The 15,581-nt window shown below is 43.3% G+C and overlaps 1 protein-coding gene across 3 annotated transcripts; it reads right to left on the minus strand.

Annotated features, from left to right (window-relative positions):
• Nucleotides 1-2,551: 2,551 nt before the first annotated feature.
• On the minus strand, nt 2,552-15,343 carry LOC306695170 (aminopeptidase Ey-like). 3 transcript variants are annotated; one of them, XM_079158339.1, is made up of 21 exons: nt 15,135-15,343; nt 11,585-12,283; nt 10,195-10,337; nt 9,819-9,958; nt 8,805-8,931; nt 8,551-8,705; nt 8,308-8,421; nt 7,990-8,133; nt 7,664-7,729; nt 7,458-7,523; nt 6,636-6,808; nt 6,439-6,515; nt 6,214-6,347; nt 6,070-6,125; nt 5,843-5,990; nt 5,551-5,642; nt 4,308-4,418; nt 3,955-4,122; nt 3,682-3,822; nt 3,171-3,252; nt 2,552-2,866 (listed from the first exon to the last, which is right to left on the minus strand). In XM_079158339.1, exons 2-21 carry the CDS (start codon nt 12,187-12,189, stop codon nt 2,708-2,710), a joined length of 2,901 nt encoding a protein of 966 aa, XP_079014465.1. In that variant the 5' UTR covers nt 12,190-12,283; nt 15,135-15,343; the 3' UTR covers nt 2,552-2,707. The 3 variants fall into 3 exon arrangements, with proteins under 3 accessions (XP_079014465.1, XP_079014464.1, XP_079014463.1); XM_079158338.1 differs by having other exon boundaries at nt 11,585-12,300; XM_079158337.1 differs by lacking the exon at nt 15,135-15,343 and having other exon boundaries at nt 11,585-12,711.
• Nucleotides 15,344-15,581: the final 238 nt, after the last annotated feature.

Consider the following 15,581-nt stretch of genomic DNA (forward strand, 5'->3'; position numbering starts at 1 on the left):
ATACTCGATTCCACTGGTACCAATCTAGATCCCAACCAGGTCCCATTGAGGCCCGAAAAATAAATCTCTTCTACAATGAAGAGGTGGCCGGGACAGCCAGCGAGGACCTGAACTTAATAAAAGACAGCGTGTCTGTTGGTTCTGTAAGTTCTTCCTGTGCAGATCAGAGTTCCCAGGCCAGTGAGGCGCACTGCTGTCCAAACAGGACGAGGTGTAAACTCCTCACACTTCACAGCTGCCCACCGGCACACTTCTGCAGCCTGACCTTGTTGTGTGTGTGTGTGTGTGTGTGCGTGTGGCGGGGGGGGGGGGGGGTCACCAGGGCGAAAAAGAAAAAAAAACACATGCCATTTAACTACAGTGTCACATGAAACAGATCATTCAGTCACGGCTCATGACGCTATAGATTTCTAATAAAAAGAAGTCCTCAGGGTCGTGTTCCCAGGCTGCAAGAGCGTGTCGTGTGAACTTGTCTACTTCCGGTCGCACCTTGACCCGGAGCTGCCATGTTTCCCATGGGACCACCCCCCCTCCCCCGGCAGAGGTGTCGGTCCTGCTCCCCAGAGCTTCTCAGGGACCGGAGGTGGCTGCCGGGGGTGCAAAATCGCACCTCCCACCACATATATGGAGCAGCCTCCCTGGTCCTCCTCACTATCCTCTCTGCCTGCCTCACCGGCAACACACTGACTGCTCGGACCAAGACCAAGACCAAGACAGCGGCCATGGAGGTTTCCTACTGCTCTCCTCTCCAGCTCCAGGACAACTCTTTCCTGTTTGAGTCCCTGCTGGACAAGCCCTACGATCACCTGGCCTACGATCCAGCCTCGGACCCTGGTTACTTCAGCGCAGGCAGCAGCAGCAGCAGCAGCAGTCTGTCTCCCACCTCCTCTGTGGACTCCTTCTGCTTCTCCCCCGCCTCCCTCCGGGCCGCCGGAAGCGAACCGAACGCCATGGACTGTTTCGTCTTCAAAAGCCCGGCAGCGCCTCGCCTCACCCAGGGGACGCAGCTTCCGTCTTGCCCCGGATCCTCCACAGCCACGTCCTCCACCGTGAAGAAATCCAGATCCAGGTATCCGGGGAAGAAGCGGCAGACAGCCAGCGAGAGAGAGAAGCTGAGGATGAGGGATCTGACCAAGGCCCTGCAGCACCTCAGGACATACCTGCCTCCCTCGGTGGCACCCGCCGGGCAGACCCTGACCAAGATCGAGACGCTGCGCCTCACCACCCGCTACATCTCCTACCTGTCGGCTCAGCTGGGCCTCAGCGAGGAGGCGCCGGAGCAGAATGCCTCAGGGTTTTCGGAGCAGCCTCAAAACCTCAGCCAGTTCCTGGGTCAGCCAGCAGCCAGCTACTGCCATCAAGAACCAGATTGTAACACCATGAGCTCAGCACATCTGTCCTCTCTGCAGCCCTCATATCAGGTATGTTTCATATCATGGTCTTGTACAGCTCCACAGATTTCAAAGCATTTGAGCTTAAGAGAATTCGCTTTGCAGTGAACTTGTGTTGAATGGGTTCATAACCAAAAATCTGTCTTCTCTTTTCAGGTTTCAAACGGAGTTTGCTTCACCAGCGAGCAGTTCTGGATGCCACAGCAGCAGCTTCAAAACGTGGCCTTCTCTGGACAGTGCTGAGAGACACGGCCATCAATCCGCTATTTTCATTGCAGCAATGACCTCTAACAAAATCTATGGACAAAACTACTCAATTTTGTTATTTTGAACAAAATATATTTCTGTCCTTTTTGTGCATTTTATTTAATACATAGAACTGTATATTTATTGAGCTTTCACAACGTGAATGAAATAAACGTAATTTATCAAAATAACCCTCGAGTTTTTTTGCATTCATCCAAATGTTTTTATATACGAAACAAATGAAATCATGCAGACTTGGTGCTTGGCCTCGGCTTCCCTACACAAACACTGCAGCTGTCAGCGTGACAATGAGGTGCTAAACAGGGAGCACATCCCCGCTAAAGTCCTTAAGGAAAGACCCCCACGGAGTGAAGTGGCAGCTGAGCTGGGACCAGTTAATTGGCGCCTTTTCCGATCCTGTGTAAACATGCCGAGTGGTTGAGACCATAAAACATGATAAATATAAACGGCTCTGGATTCAGCTCAGAAACTCCGAAGTCATTACTTTATTTCACTCCAACTCTTGATGGTCACTTCCTGTTCGAAAGTGTTTCTCTGCAGTGTCCATGTGTGAGCCAGAAGTTAATAATATGGGCACATAATGTGTTTTAGTCATTGAAGTTGAATTGATGTTTTACTCTGTTGCTATGTCCATACTGTGATCTGTGATGTTCCCGAGATGCCAAGAGAGTCCGCACTCAGCAAATGAAAGTTTGCTGACATTTGTTTTCAGATATTTTACATTTAAATGGACTGTGCTCACAGTTTGGAGGTACAAAACGTCACAGTCTAATATGGCTTATATTCAAAACACTGGCATCAACAATAGATGCAAAAAAAACACGTGAAAGCAGAGAATATCACACGCTTCTGTCGTGACATCTATTCAAAACCTCTTGAATATTTACAGTATGTACAGTATCAAAACATTTTTTATTTGTATCAAATATCCATAAAAATGCATTATAAAACCTTTACATTTAAGAAAAGAAACATTACATTCAGGATATCTATAATGCCACTATTGGTTCGAGCCGGTGTAAAAGCCAGTAAGACAATCTGCACTTGTGTTAAACTGGTGAAGAGGTCTCGCTGGTGAACCAATCAAGCACCTGCTCCTCGTTCATCGCCACCCAGTTCATGTTGGCCTTGGTACTCTCCAGCGCCTGCTCGAGAGACGTGGTGGCCGAGCCAAGCTGCCCGGCGTTGTCTTCTTTGAACTGCAGCAACTGGAGAGGAATAGGGGGGGGGGGGGGGGGGGTTACTGGAATTCAATTTTGAATGTCGGCATAAACAGGTATAAACTATAGGATTAGGGTATAAGAACGTTTTCTTCACCACCGTACTTGTGTAACGACACGTTCATGCGTCATGCCACGTTCATGCGTCATGCCATGTACCTGATGCACAGCACCTTGCAAACAATAGTCTAGTTATAAATATTAACTCTCTCACATATTGCCCTCGTGGAATGAAATATTGGCTCGTTGGATCTTACAGAGATCAACAATGAACACTGTAGAGAAACTGTACCTGCTTGTACTCAAATTCAGAGGAGAATCGTCTGGTCAGTCCGCTTATAAGTCCTCCAAACGAAAACGATCCGCCACCATAGCTGGAGAAAAAGGCCCAAACAACACGGGCTGTGATCATTTTGCAAACAACAACAGGCTGTGTATGTAAAGCTGTTTGGTTGGACATTTTGAAAACAGGACTAAAAGTCCGCGGCCATGCTAGACTTAGCTAAATGCTACATTTCAGCATTCTAACATGCTAATAATGACAATGCTAACATTTTGATGTTAAGCCGACATAATTATGTTCGCCATCGTAGTTGAGCATGTTAGCATGTTAGCTAATTAGGACTGGAGGTTGAAGGGAATAGCAGCAAAATGTCATTGCAATCCCTCCAATTATAGTTATAGATAATCAACACCGCAATTATCAAATCCTCCTTCTGCCTCCATAGCAATACGTTTAACCGTAACCTCAGCTTTAACATTCTAGTCACATTCTATACATGTGTGCATGAGGGAAGACTCACTCATTGAATATATGGTCCCATTTGGCTCTGACAAAGTCCCATGCCAGAGGTTGACCGATGGGGTTGCTAGCAATGGAAATGATGGTGGAGGTGGCGTCCTGCTTACGGATCTTCTCTGGGTCCAGACAATACTCCAGATACCTGAAACACAACTCACGGTGAGGACCAAACATTCGACTTGCTGCTGCAACAGTGTTTGACGTAGGACCAATCGAAACCCTACAGTGAGACTAAAAATGACCAGAGGAAGAGAACGATGTTAGTAACACCGACCTGTTCAGCAGCCAGGGCTGTCTGGTGCAGGACAGAGCGGACATGAGTTTGTCAGCCTCCGTAGCGATGGTAGCGTTCTTGAACATGGACCAAGCAAAGTCCCACTCCTCCACGCCTCCCGCTGCGATCGCACTGCAGTACACTGTGTACTTCAGGTTGGGACTAATCCTGCAACCATTGAAGAAAGTGACAGAGAGTTAAAGGCAATGACAGCGGTGGCAAAGAAAATACTTTAATTAAAATAAAAACAACTGCTGCATTTAACAAGTTTAGGAGAATCCCACATATTAATCCGAGAGGAAGACAATATGGAAAAGAAAGATTGAAAGGAAAGCGTCAGGGTGTGAACATACGTGTTGTTCGTGGGGTTGTTCCTCCAGTCTTTGAACCAGTCGGTGGTCAGCTCCTTACAGCCTTCCACTCCAGTGCTGCATGCCATGGAGATTGCATTTACCTGGTTGTACCTAGATAGGGACATGAGATGATACACGGTGTCAGGAGAATGTCAGGAGGGGTCCAACTGCAGACCTCGAATCCACCCCCCCAGGTCTGAGAAGCGAGATGGGGCACCGTAAGTAAGATGCAGCACTTTACGTTTTTTTATTTCTTTCTATACTTATTTTTATTTTTACCAAATTTGAAAACAGTCACATTTCTCTGCTGTCGTAGTGTTAACATCCACTTTTAACAAATACTGGAATACTACTAAAGTTAAAGTTATATACAGTATACCCAGTCATTCCTGAATGTTTAATTGTGTGTGGCTCTCTTGGATTTCCCCCCCCCCCGATTATAGTAGATTTACTTTCTCATTCTGAAAATGAGATAAATTAACCATCAAAGTTTTCGTGGTATAAAAGGAAGTGAAGCATCTCATATACGGAGACCTCTTCCCATGGGCTCTCCAATGTGGGGTCCCCCACATGCGCACTTAGACCATCTTTGAATGTTCTCACTAATGAAGGAAGTCATCTAAACTCTTTGAGTGTTGACATACACGCTGAGGGGAACAATGTCATTCAAGTGATGCAATCGAGTAAATCCCACCATGCCTGATAAAGGCATCTTTTCAGTAGAACTGCAGGAAAGTTTTCCAGCATTGACCGTGCAACATAAACTTATTTCTCTCAAGATAAGAGTACATTGGAGTGAACACATTAAAGAGATACAGAGTGGAGTGGAGGTGCAGCTTGGAAAGAGGATGGGTAGATTATTTTGGCATTATCTAGTGTTTCCCGTGGGGATAATTAAAGTTTCACCTAATCTACGTTACATGAGCCCACAGGGACACGGTTTACTGCGGCTTAGTGCAACCTAAATTGTCAATCAAATAATGTGAATCTTGTGCTCGTCAGAGTTCCCCTTGGGGAAACCCCAGACGATAGTATCATCCTGTAAATACTGCGGTTTCCAGGAAAAAACATCTAGCCGAGTCATCATGGTTTATCATAAAAATAAATACTACAGTATGTTGCAGTTGTCATAGGGTTACAAAGCCTATACATTGATTGCGCCAAAGGTTACTATAGCACACGTGTGTTCAAAAGGGTGAAACAGATATGGTTTAAAACACAGGCGGCATGTTAACATCCTTACTGGTCGGTGTGCTTCTCTGGGATCTTTGTCCAGTTGACAGTGATCTTTTTGAAGTAGTTAAACAAAGGGGTGACCTGCTTCTTCAGGTAAGCCTGAGGAGTGAATGAAAGGAGCGTTTGAAAAATGATTTAGTAAAGACTTGTGATCAATCTGCTGATTTCCAGGTATATTTTCCCTCAATTAACCAATGTGCATTCCTTCATGAACACCGTCACCCTGCTGTTCTTTGGGGATCAGCATTGGAATTAATTCTTTGCGGATGCACGGCAAAGGTTGACCGTTCATCACAAACCTGCATGGGCCCGTAAACTTCGCTGCGGTCAAACATCAGGAAGTAGTAGTTTAAGCTGCGCCTGGCTGTCTCCCAGGGCATGTATTCGACCTCTGTATCGAGGAACTTGGTCGTCCTCAGAGCCAGAGTTGTGTTCACCATCTTGGCCCTGAAAAAGGCACGTACGTTTAGCTCTCTCTTTCAACATTTGACGGCAGACGCTTTGCAAAAAAATAACGTGGCCTCACCTGGCGAGGTTGAAAGCATCGTCGATGAGTTGGGCTCGGTTGATCACTGGGATGTCCTGAAAAGCCAACAAAGGAATTGAGTTTTTGGGGGGCGTGGGTAGTCATCATTTAGAAACACTGTGGAAGCAATGCGGCATCACGCACCTGATGTCTGGAGCTCAGCTTGGCGAGGAGACGCTCCCAGTTGTCGGAGTCGTAGTTGACTCGGTAGAAGCCCTTCATGTTTATGTTGGCCACCAGCCAATCATCAGCACTAAGAGTCACGTTTGTGTTTGTAGCTGTTTGGATGGAGACAAAAATAATGCACCTTTTTCTATCGTGTTCATCATCTTTGCAATGCTCTGTACGAACACCTGAAATAAACCTTACCCTCTTTGTTAAGAAGCCAGTACTGCTGCTCGGCTCCTCCGGTCTTAATCCAGGTGATAGGGACAAACCACTCATATCTACAGCCGCATTCATCCCACCACACACATGTAAACACGGAGTACACAGAGAGAGCGGGTGAGTTTCTTATGCTCGGTGTATTCAGCATATTCACAAGAAAGATTGAGAATGTTTCCTACTTGAACTCTGAGGGTCTGTCGACTACAGAGTCTGGGTCCAACAAGAAGTGTGTTTGGGTAATTTTTCCAGTCTGGGTGTTGATGGTGACCACCGGGAACCCCATCTGTAGGATCCACCGGTTCATGATAACCTCGACAGAGTCTGGCAGCTCTATGTTGGCGTTATCCACTGCCTTAAAAGAGGAATATTCATATATTAGTAATATTGTGACTGTTGCTCCCTGCAGAGGAATTCTTTTACTTTTTATTTATTTTAATATTTTTTCAAGGTGCCTTAGCTGATCTCAGAACTGAATTGGTGGAACTGAACAGAACTGAAATGACCATTGCTCATGAGTCTCAATGAATAACAGGCAGATTCATTCTACAAATGTTTAAAGGGAGGCTACATATTTTGCTGTTGCGCAGTGGTGATTGTGGTCCCAAGTGGAAATTACAGTAAAAGTAGAAGAGTGTAGAAAAGTCACCAAAATGACAATGTCAGCTGCACAGCAACACCGAGGCTACCTACATTTTGCTTACATTGGCCACTTTTGGCTACTTATCGTACGAGAACGGGCTGTTGCACCAAGTGGACTGAACTTCTTTCAAAAGGTATGCATAATATCACTCTACTAATCAGTGAAATGTGAACTCATGGTGAACATAGCGGAGAGTTAAGCAGCTGAAGAGCCAGATATTTAGCTCACGGGCAAATGTATTCTCACACGTTAGCGTGATTAACTTCACGAGGTTATCAGTTTTGTGTCTTCTGCTTTAATATAAATTGAAAAAGATATATTTTCTTCATAAGTGTCTGTCTTGTGGATGGTGCTATCTTACCATTTGCAGGTGCTTCCAGAGGTCTGTGTAGACTGTGTTTTTATACTTGAACTCCTCCAAGTATGTCTGCAGACAAATCATCAAAGTATTTGTTATGCTCGAGTTGTGCTTTTGTTGTGAACAAAGTTAGACGAACCGCAATAAAATGGTGGTATTACAAACAACATTAACAAAATACAAAACGAAATTGAATCAGCTGTACTCACATTAAGTCCTTTGGAAAAGACGGTTTCAGTGATAAACTCTGAGAGCATCCTGAGGACCGCAGCTCCCTGTGATGAAACACAGAAGGATATTAGCAGTGTTAGTGGGTGAAATATCGGACACAATTACAGCTTTCGGTTAACGAGGATCAGCGATTCATTAGTACTTTAATTCTGTAGTTCCCAAAGAGTCTTTGATTAGGGTCACCCGGGAAATTAATTCATTCTTTTTTGTTTAGCGGAAGTCGACATCTTGTCTCTTGGGGTTTGAAGAGAACAATACATTAGGGTAAGGAAGTTAAGACGTGTTAATATCAATTATACTGCACCTTGCTGTATGTGATGGAGTCAAACAGTTCGCTGATGTGCTCTGGCATCAGGATGTCCTCCTCTTTGGATGAGAGTGGGTGGGAGGAGGCCAAGGCATCCACAGACATCACACCAACGATCTGATTCAGGACGATTAAATCTTTCTGGAAAATGCAGAGAGGAAATATTTTGAATAGTGCATTGTGGCATGACGGGACACATTTCACACATATTTTAAACACATTAAATGGATCCACTTTGTCAGGAATAAGCTCACACCAGAGCAATTTAAAAAGAGGTCCGTTCAGTATATTCAGCGTGGTATATTCAAAACTCACCATATTCCACGTTGGCTCAGCATAGTCGGCTCCAAGATAAGAGACGTAGGTGGCAAATCCCTCGTTGAGCCACAGGTCATTCCACCACCGCGTGGTCACCAAGTTCCCAAACCACTGAGAGGACAGAGCTTCATTTTATCGGCAGGTTTTGAAACACATTTCAAAGCTAAACACGATGACCATCAAAGATATGATTTGGTTTCTGGAGTGCAGAACACCATAGAGAGTCCTTTAGTTTGATACCATATGAGCGAGCTCGTGAGAGATGACTGTTGCCACCCACTCCTTGTCTCCATTGGATGACACGCCGGGGTTATATAAGAGGGCGGTTTCTCTGTAGGTGATCAGGCCCCAGTTCTCCATGGCTCCAGCGCTGAAGTCAGGAAGTGCGATCTGGTCTAAAAGACAACCATAAAGTAATATCGTTTAACAGTATGCATACAGTAGAGCAAACCTATTTCCTGTCCTTGTGTTGGTCTGTGCGTGTGGTTCCATACCTGACTTTTTCAGGGGATAAGAAGAGTTGTAGTAGTCTGCAAAGAATGCCAATATGGGCCCAGTCTTCTCCAGAGCATAGTCCCCCTGGCCCTCGACTATAGCCCTCCTGCGAGCCCAGATCCGTATCTGTACACAAACAGTGCTTGATTAAATAGACAGAAGGGGAAAAAATAGTAGACCAGAGGCCTGAGCTAAGCCTGGAGTCCAGCAGAGGGAAGCATAGTAACACTGCATCCAACAGAGCAGAGCAGCCATAGACGAGCCAACATCTGCTGTTTGTAATGGTACTTGTAGTACTAGTAGTACGAGCAGTGGTTTGTAACGTTGCATTTACTGTATAATAACTGAAAACTAATTTTGTTTGAAATAATCATGCAGTTAACAAACACAAACTGTTAAATCAGAAGCATAAATACACAATAATTGAAATGAAACCACTGTATGATCCAGTCATGTTGGTTACACAGCTGTGATAACATGGTCCATTCCAGTGTTTAGTGGGCTAATCCATAATATCAAGGATCCAGGTTCACAGTGATGAGCCATAAAACTCTCTCGTTTTGAGTCGGAAGCATTTCTTTCTTGAAAGAATACAGCAATACTTCCGCAAAACTGCTGTCATGGCTGCAATCTCTCTCAATGTGCTAAGGTGTTATAATTTCAAACTGCACATCAGCATTCAGAGCAGATACATGAGAGAAATTAGTTCTTGTGGGCCTCGAGTCAGATCAGCTTAAATTATTGAGCTTAATTCAAGCTGTAGCAGCAACAATGGTAGTTCATTGTAGCAGTAGTAGATAGCAGCAGTAGTCGCAGTAGAAGCGGTATTGAGGGGGAGTGTGGTTCTCATAGCTGATTATCAATGTCACAGTTTATTGCTCATCCTAACAAAATCCTTGTTCCACCCTCCAGGAAGGTCAAGGGTCAGAGAGAGTGAGTGCAAAAATGGTAATAATAATAATACAAGTACAGACCCATTGCCATTTGTATGGTGAGATGTAATAAATAATTACCAAAACGTCTGCATCCGGTTGATTCGAAATGAATGTGAACTCAGACACAACGAAAGCCAGCAAGTAGGTTGACATGATCTCCGTGGGCTCGAAGCTTGTCTGGATTAAATTGTGTCCTTCCATAGTGATGTTTAAAGGTTCTGTGTGTGGGGGAGAACAGACAGCAGCAGATTCATTACCAATGAGGAATAAATAAGCGCATTGTATCAACATACTGTACAATACGGCTGAACATTTCATGTGTGCTGTTGTTGCGAATGAAATGTGTATGTATCGGTACGTCACACTTATTAAAGCTTGGGGTTACTTTAGGACACATCACACATGGACAGTTGACGTGTGAAGCGTAGCGCTGGACGCTGAGAGAAGAACTTGCCGTAGTTCATGGAGTTGGACAGAGCCACGGTCTCGTGGGGGTGAATGAGGGTCATGTGGAAGACTGCTTTCATAGCGGGCTCGTCGAAGCAGGGGAAGGCTTTCCTGGCATCCGTCGGCTGCATTTGAGTTGTGGCCACAACTCTGACAATAGCAGATACGAAAAACGGAATAATTAACACCCACATCAAATATTAAAGGAACTCTCCACTTTAGATACTCTCACACTTGGATATAATCCCCGTTCAATGTGTTCTAGTAAGTTTTTTCCCACGGGTTACATTTCAGCAACCCGTGGGAAATGGTTGTTTTGTCCATCAGGAGAGAATATAATTATCTGACAAGATAAGACACGCAAAGGGCTAAAGGGCTGAAATCTCACTGCATGCAAATCACTGGCATTTATTTTTTATGTAAGGGAATGTGAGACAGGGATTTTGGTGTGTAATGTGATGTTTGAACTAAATATAGATTAACTTAAGTGTCTTTTTTTATTAAACCACTAGGAGAAACCAAAGTGACAATATTTCTAATCTTACACATAGTGGCTGCAAATACAACACTACAAAATATATATTGTTTTTGTTCAAGAAAGTATATATATTGTTTTATTTAATTGTTTTATTTATTTTGTAAAACATACTTTTGCATTCTGTACTGAAGTTATTCTAAAATCAACAAACTGACATTGCAACCACATCCACATCGACTTTATATTCTCCGAAGTTTATCCATTGAACTGATCAAGAAACAGAGCTAACGGTTCCTCGTTATTAATAGCCCACAATATACAATTTTATTAAAACATAACATGAACAGATCATTTAAAAATACTAGACACTGCTTCTCTAATCTAATCTAATTAAAGGAATATGTGACATTTTGGGAAGTACAAACATTTGCCAAAAGTTAAACGAGTAGATGGATACCACTCTCATGTCTGTACAGTACTGTAAACTACAACTAGCAGCCAGCTATCTTAGCTTAGCAAAAAGACTGGAAACCTTGGTTTTTGTACTGATGTATATATGCAAGATACAATATGTTAATGTACGAGTTCTAGAGGTGTGGGTAGAATTTTGTTACATTCGTACGGAGTCAAGCTATTCGTTTCCCCCTGTTTCTAGTCTATATGCTAAGCTAACAGACTGTTGGCCAGAGCTTCTTATCTAATGGACAGACATCTCCATCTTACTCTGGGCAAAGAAAGTGAATACATTTCCCAAATGCTATGTCTTAAAGTGAGTGTCTGGTTTAAATGCATGTGTTTAAATTACATTACTACATATTAACATTTACACTTTGTTTAAAATTGCACTAATTCTCAGAACTAAACCAAAATATTGAAAACCAATTAGATAATCAGATTAAGATTAAAAAGAACATCCTACTTTTTCACCCCATCCTCCATGTATTCACTCCTGTAGAATCCTCCTAGGTCGTCGGCCAGCTCTCCAAGGAACTCGGTGAAGAGCTCGTACGTGCTGCCGGCCTGCAGCGGACTGTTGAGCTGAACCACCAGGTACTGAGTGGGAATCTCCAGCCAGGTGTCTTTCAGGCCGGGCGCGGTCGCTCCGTTGAGGCCCCTCAGCTTGGCATGGTAGCCCTCGAAGGAGGTGAGGTTCAGCTTGATGGAGTGGATGATGATGAGGTCGGTCTCCTTCACACATCTGAACACCACTGTGGAGTGTCCAGTGAAAATGTACAGCTCGCCTTCGTTGGGCTTCAGCCGGGGCCACAGGGTGACATTGTAGGAGACGGGAGCGAGGGAGTCTGGGAGTCTGTACCGCTGCCAGGGCTCCTTTGGGGTGGACGGCGTGGTGGGGCTGGTGTTAGGGCTGGTGTTAGGGCTGGCGGTGGATGAAGGCGTCGCTTCATTCTTTGACTTCTCCTGAGCGTAAACCACAGACAGGGCTATGATGGTGGCTGCAGCACCGATGGCTGCGACCACACAGGTCACTGCCACCGCTTTGTTGACGAAGAGGCCTTTCCCCATGTCTTCACCAGAGAAAGTGAAGACAGATGGAGGAACGGGATTGCTATTTAAGCCCTGCCTTGTCAGGTTCAGCCCAGAGTTAATGGTTGATTTCCTGGGTGGGGAAAAGAGCTGAATGTCCAAAACATTGAGTTGTAAAAAGTCCTTGAGATAAGATAGAGCCCTGTCTATTCTGTGAACTTTACACCAGCATAGTGGCTCTGAATAAAGGCCCTCTTTAGAAGATGATCTCTGTTTATACACTACTGTAAACCGTGTGAAATACAGTATAACTGTGTCTGTGTGCACGTGTGTGTGTGTAAGTGTGCGTGTGTGTGTAAGTGTGTGTGTGTACAATTTGCAAATGCCAACTGTATACAGATCTGCCGATGTTGAGGAAGCCAGAGTTGCATAATGAAATGGGATAAAGAAGGGTTTACAAAACTGCATGAACTTTTCTTTAGCCTTAATCGTTGTGCAAACTCAGAGTTTGCTTTGGTTGACCCAAACAGTTGTGGCTTTAAGGAATGGAGACATTCCAACGGTTAAATTGAAAGAACATGTTTTTTGCAAGAACCCCTATGTCAACACAGCTGCCACAGAAATGTTTTCCCAACATCATGATATTTGGATTATGGTCTGCAAACATAAGAAAAAAATGCATATGCAAATAATTTTGACGATCGTGCAATGTAACTCTTGCACATCAAACAAAAGTAAAACAGAAGCGTCAGCATTCAACTGTGCAAAGGGAAGGATGATGAATCTGACAGTCAGACACGTACTATTACACACTCGTATGTCAACTGAGACAGACACTGACAACTCGTCTAAACCTGCAGCTTCAGACCTCAGTCAGGGCTTGTTCAGGATGCTTTCAGGCACAATAATGCTGTGTGGTCACCCATGTTTTGGTTTTCCATTCAATTTCCCAGCTAATTTTGATGCACATTTTTGAATTGTTGCAAAAATTTGTAGTGGTGTGAACCACAAGAAAAGTCGGCGTGGGTATCTAATCATATCTAACCATCTACGAGAGAATATGGAGAGAGGACTTCAAGAATTTCTTTCATTTGGGCAAGTTTTAATAGTTTTTTCTTGTCTATATTCCATGTTGTCGGAGACGAAGACTTTCGCGCCCAATGGGAATATCCCAGAAGGTGACAGCGGACACAGCTGTTCAGTCATGTGAGTTAAATGTTCGCTAGGTCAGAATTTATTTGGCAAAGGTGCAAAATAGTGCATCTACTCTTTTTCGGCAAAAGCAAAAATTAACCTCTAAGCCTATTTTGAGGCCTCTGCTCAAATATTTCATATCCATACTTAAAGGGGCTTATCTCTCTAACTACAAGGTCTATTTGAATAATTTCAATGGAATAATAACACTAACACTTGTGATAGTTTGTTAGTATGTGTACATATCAGTGTATATGTTACTGGTAAATGCTGAATGAAGATGGCACACAGCTCAAATTGAAAATGTTCAGGTTCGCCTGGAAAGAAAAGCACTTTTGTCTTTGAAATAATGCAGCAGTAAGCCTGAAACTCTCCACAATCATAGCACAACATGTCAGCAGTCCTTTTTAAAAAAGAATTGGCTTTGATAAAGTGAAGCAGGCCAAGTTGATAGAGGTTGGATTACAGAGAGTTCATGCCAGGTCAAGCCAAAATTCTGAATTTTCCAAATTTTGGAACCAGGTTTCCAGCTGTTCTATTCTAATTTTATATACTATATAACTATATATTTCACTTGTTTTATCACTAACAGGGTTCAATCTATCTAATACAGCAGTGTGGCATCATTCTGAACCATTTTTGACCTCTCAGGGGCCTGATTTATGTGTTTTATGTGATTTATTCGTCGCTCCCTGTGTGTGTATTGGCAGTTTTCGAAGCCTATGATTGGTCGATTTGCACATGTGATACGTCTAAGAATACGGAAATGAGTTTAGAATGCAGTGGGCCGGTCAGTCAGGTGATTGAGAGACTTTTTAGCCACTAAAACTCCAAAAGAGTTGTGCAACAGACCGAGCGTCGAAATGATTCGCTGAAAAGTAAAAGGAGGACTATCTATGCATAAATGCCTTGATTAACTCTATTTTACTCCCAAAAGGAAGAGAGGGACCAGCGCATATGTAGCAAAAGGATTTAAGTGGATTTACAGAGTTTTTCGCCCAAAAAACCAGCTCAAGGTACGGTGCGTTTCAAATGTTTTGCTCTGTGGTTGGTTGATCTTGTGTGTGTTCCACGGTGTAACGTTTGAACGGTTTGAAGGAGAGAAATATGGAAGATATCTGCAGATTCAGGGTGGAATTCTCATGCTTATTAAGCTATTGTTCTACCATGATGGTCTCTTTTTTTGTGATGATATCTGCATTCGGAGTGCGTAGCTCGCTGTAGCTCGCCGAAAAATACGTGGTATTGTGCTAGAACTTGGTAGTTTATATATTACTTTGTGTATAATTGTGTTTTGAGTGAGTAAAATGACTTTTTTTGTATTTTTTCTCAGAATCTCGTCGTGAAATTAATTATATTCGTTTCGGAAAAGTGATTTATATGACGCCCTTCTTCGCAAAACACTCTCGCGACGTTTGGGATTATAAGGTTAAAGTGAGCGCAGAACCTTTTTTCCCAAATGAGGAAATTTTAGTAAAGTTTGCAGTTTGAGCTCTTTTAATGCGTTACTTTAAAATGTGCTTAAAAATGTGAATAGAAACACGGTTAGTGTAGTTGTAAAATCTGTCTCATAGTATTAGAAAATGCGGTATTTACATTTCTGATAAGCCTTCAAATTCTCCCCAAAAATGTGCCGTTCTGGATCATATTTAATCGCTCCTCTGACACCCCACCTTAGATGCCCCTTACGGGGTTTTTTTCTTAACACAGGTGTGTTACACACACCATTAAAAAACAATTTATAGTCTAATACAATGACATGAAACCATTTCCTTGGTAATTGGACTTACCTTGCATTTAGGTAGTTTAGACTAAAGCCACATTTTCACCTGTTGATTGTGGAGTCCAGTTTTAAAGCAGTGATGTCTGCAGCACTGCACTCCCTTTTAGTACATCAGCTGCTTGTCCACTTGCTCCAAGAAACGCCCCAGATCACTCATTTGATCATTTGTGCTGAGGAAAACAGTGTATTCCACATAAAGCTAAATCCCAAATGTCCTGAGTAGAGCCAGATGTGTCTTTCCAAATCATGCGGCAGGCTATTGCACAATCCTCAAACAGAATATACAGTCATGGCTCCTGTGTCTGCTCTTGAACTTGTTGAGCCTTGTCTTGAAGATAAATACAGTGTGATGCATTCCTTGAATGCAATTGTGTCCAATAATACAGTATTACACAATTGTATAATAGAATATTAAGGTAAAGGTCTAATACCATCATCGCTTTTGTTTTTTACA

The sequence above is a fragment of the Pholis gunnellus genome, assembly GCF_910591455.1.
Source record: "Pholis gunnellus genome assembly, chromosome: 1".
Classification (NCBI taxonomy): Eukaryota; Metazoa; Chordata; class Actinopteri; order Perciformes; family Pholidae; genus Pholis; species Pholis gunnellus.

Coding starts and splice junctions, on each gene's coding strand:
- LOC306695170 (XM_079158337.1), bottom strand. CDS start 12,618: ATGCAGTTTTGTAAACCCTTCTTTATCCCATTTCATTATGCAACTCTG. Junction 6,348..6,438: donor CTGGCTTCTTAACAAAGAGG/GTAAGGTTTATT, acceptor CCATCCAAACAG/CTACAAACACAAACGTGACT. Junction 6,126..6,213: donor AGCTGAGCTCCAGACATCAG/GTGCGTGATGCC, acceptor TTGGCTTTTCAG/GACATCCCAGTGATCAACCG.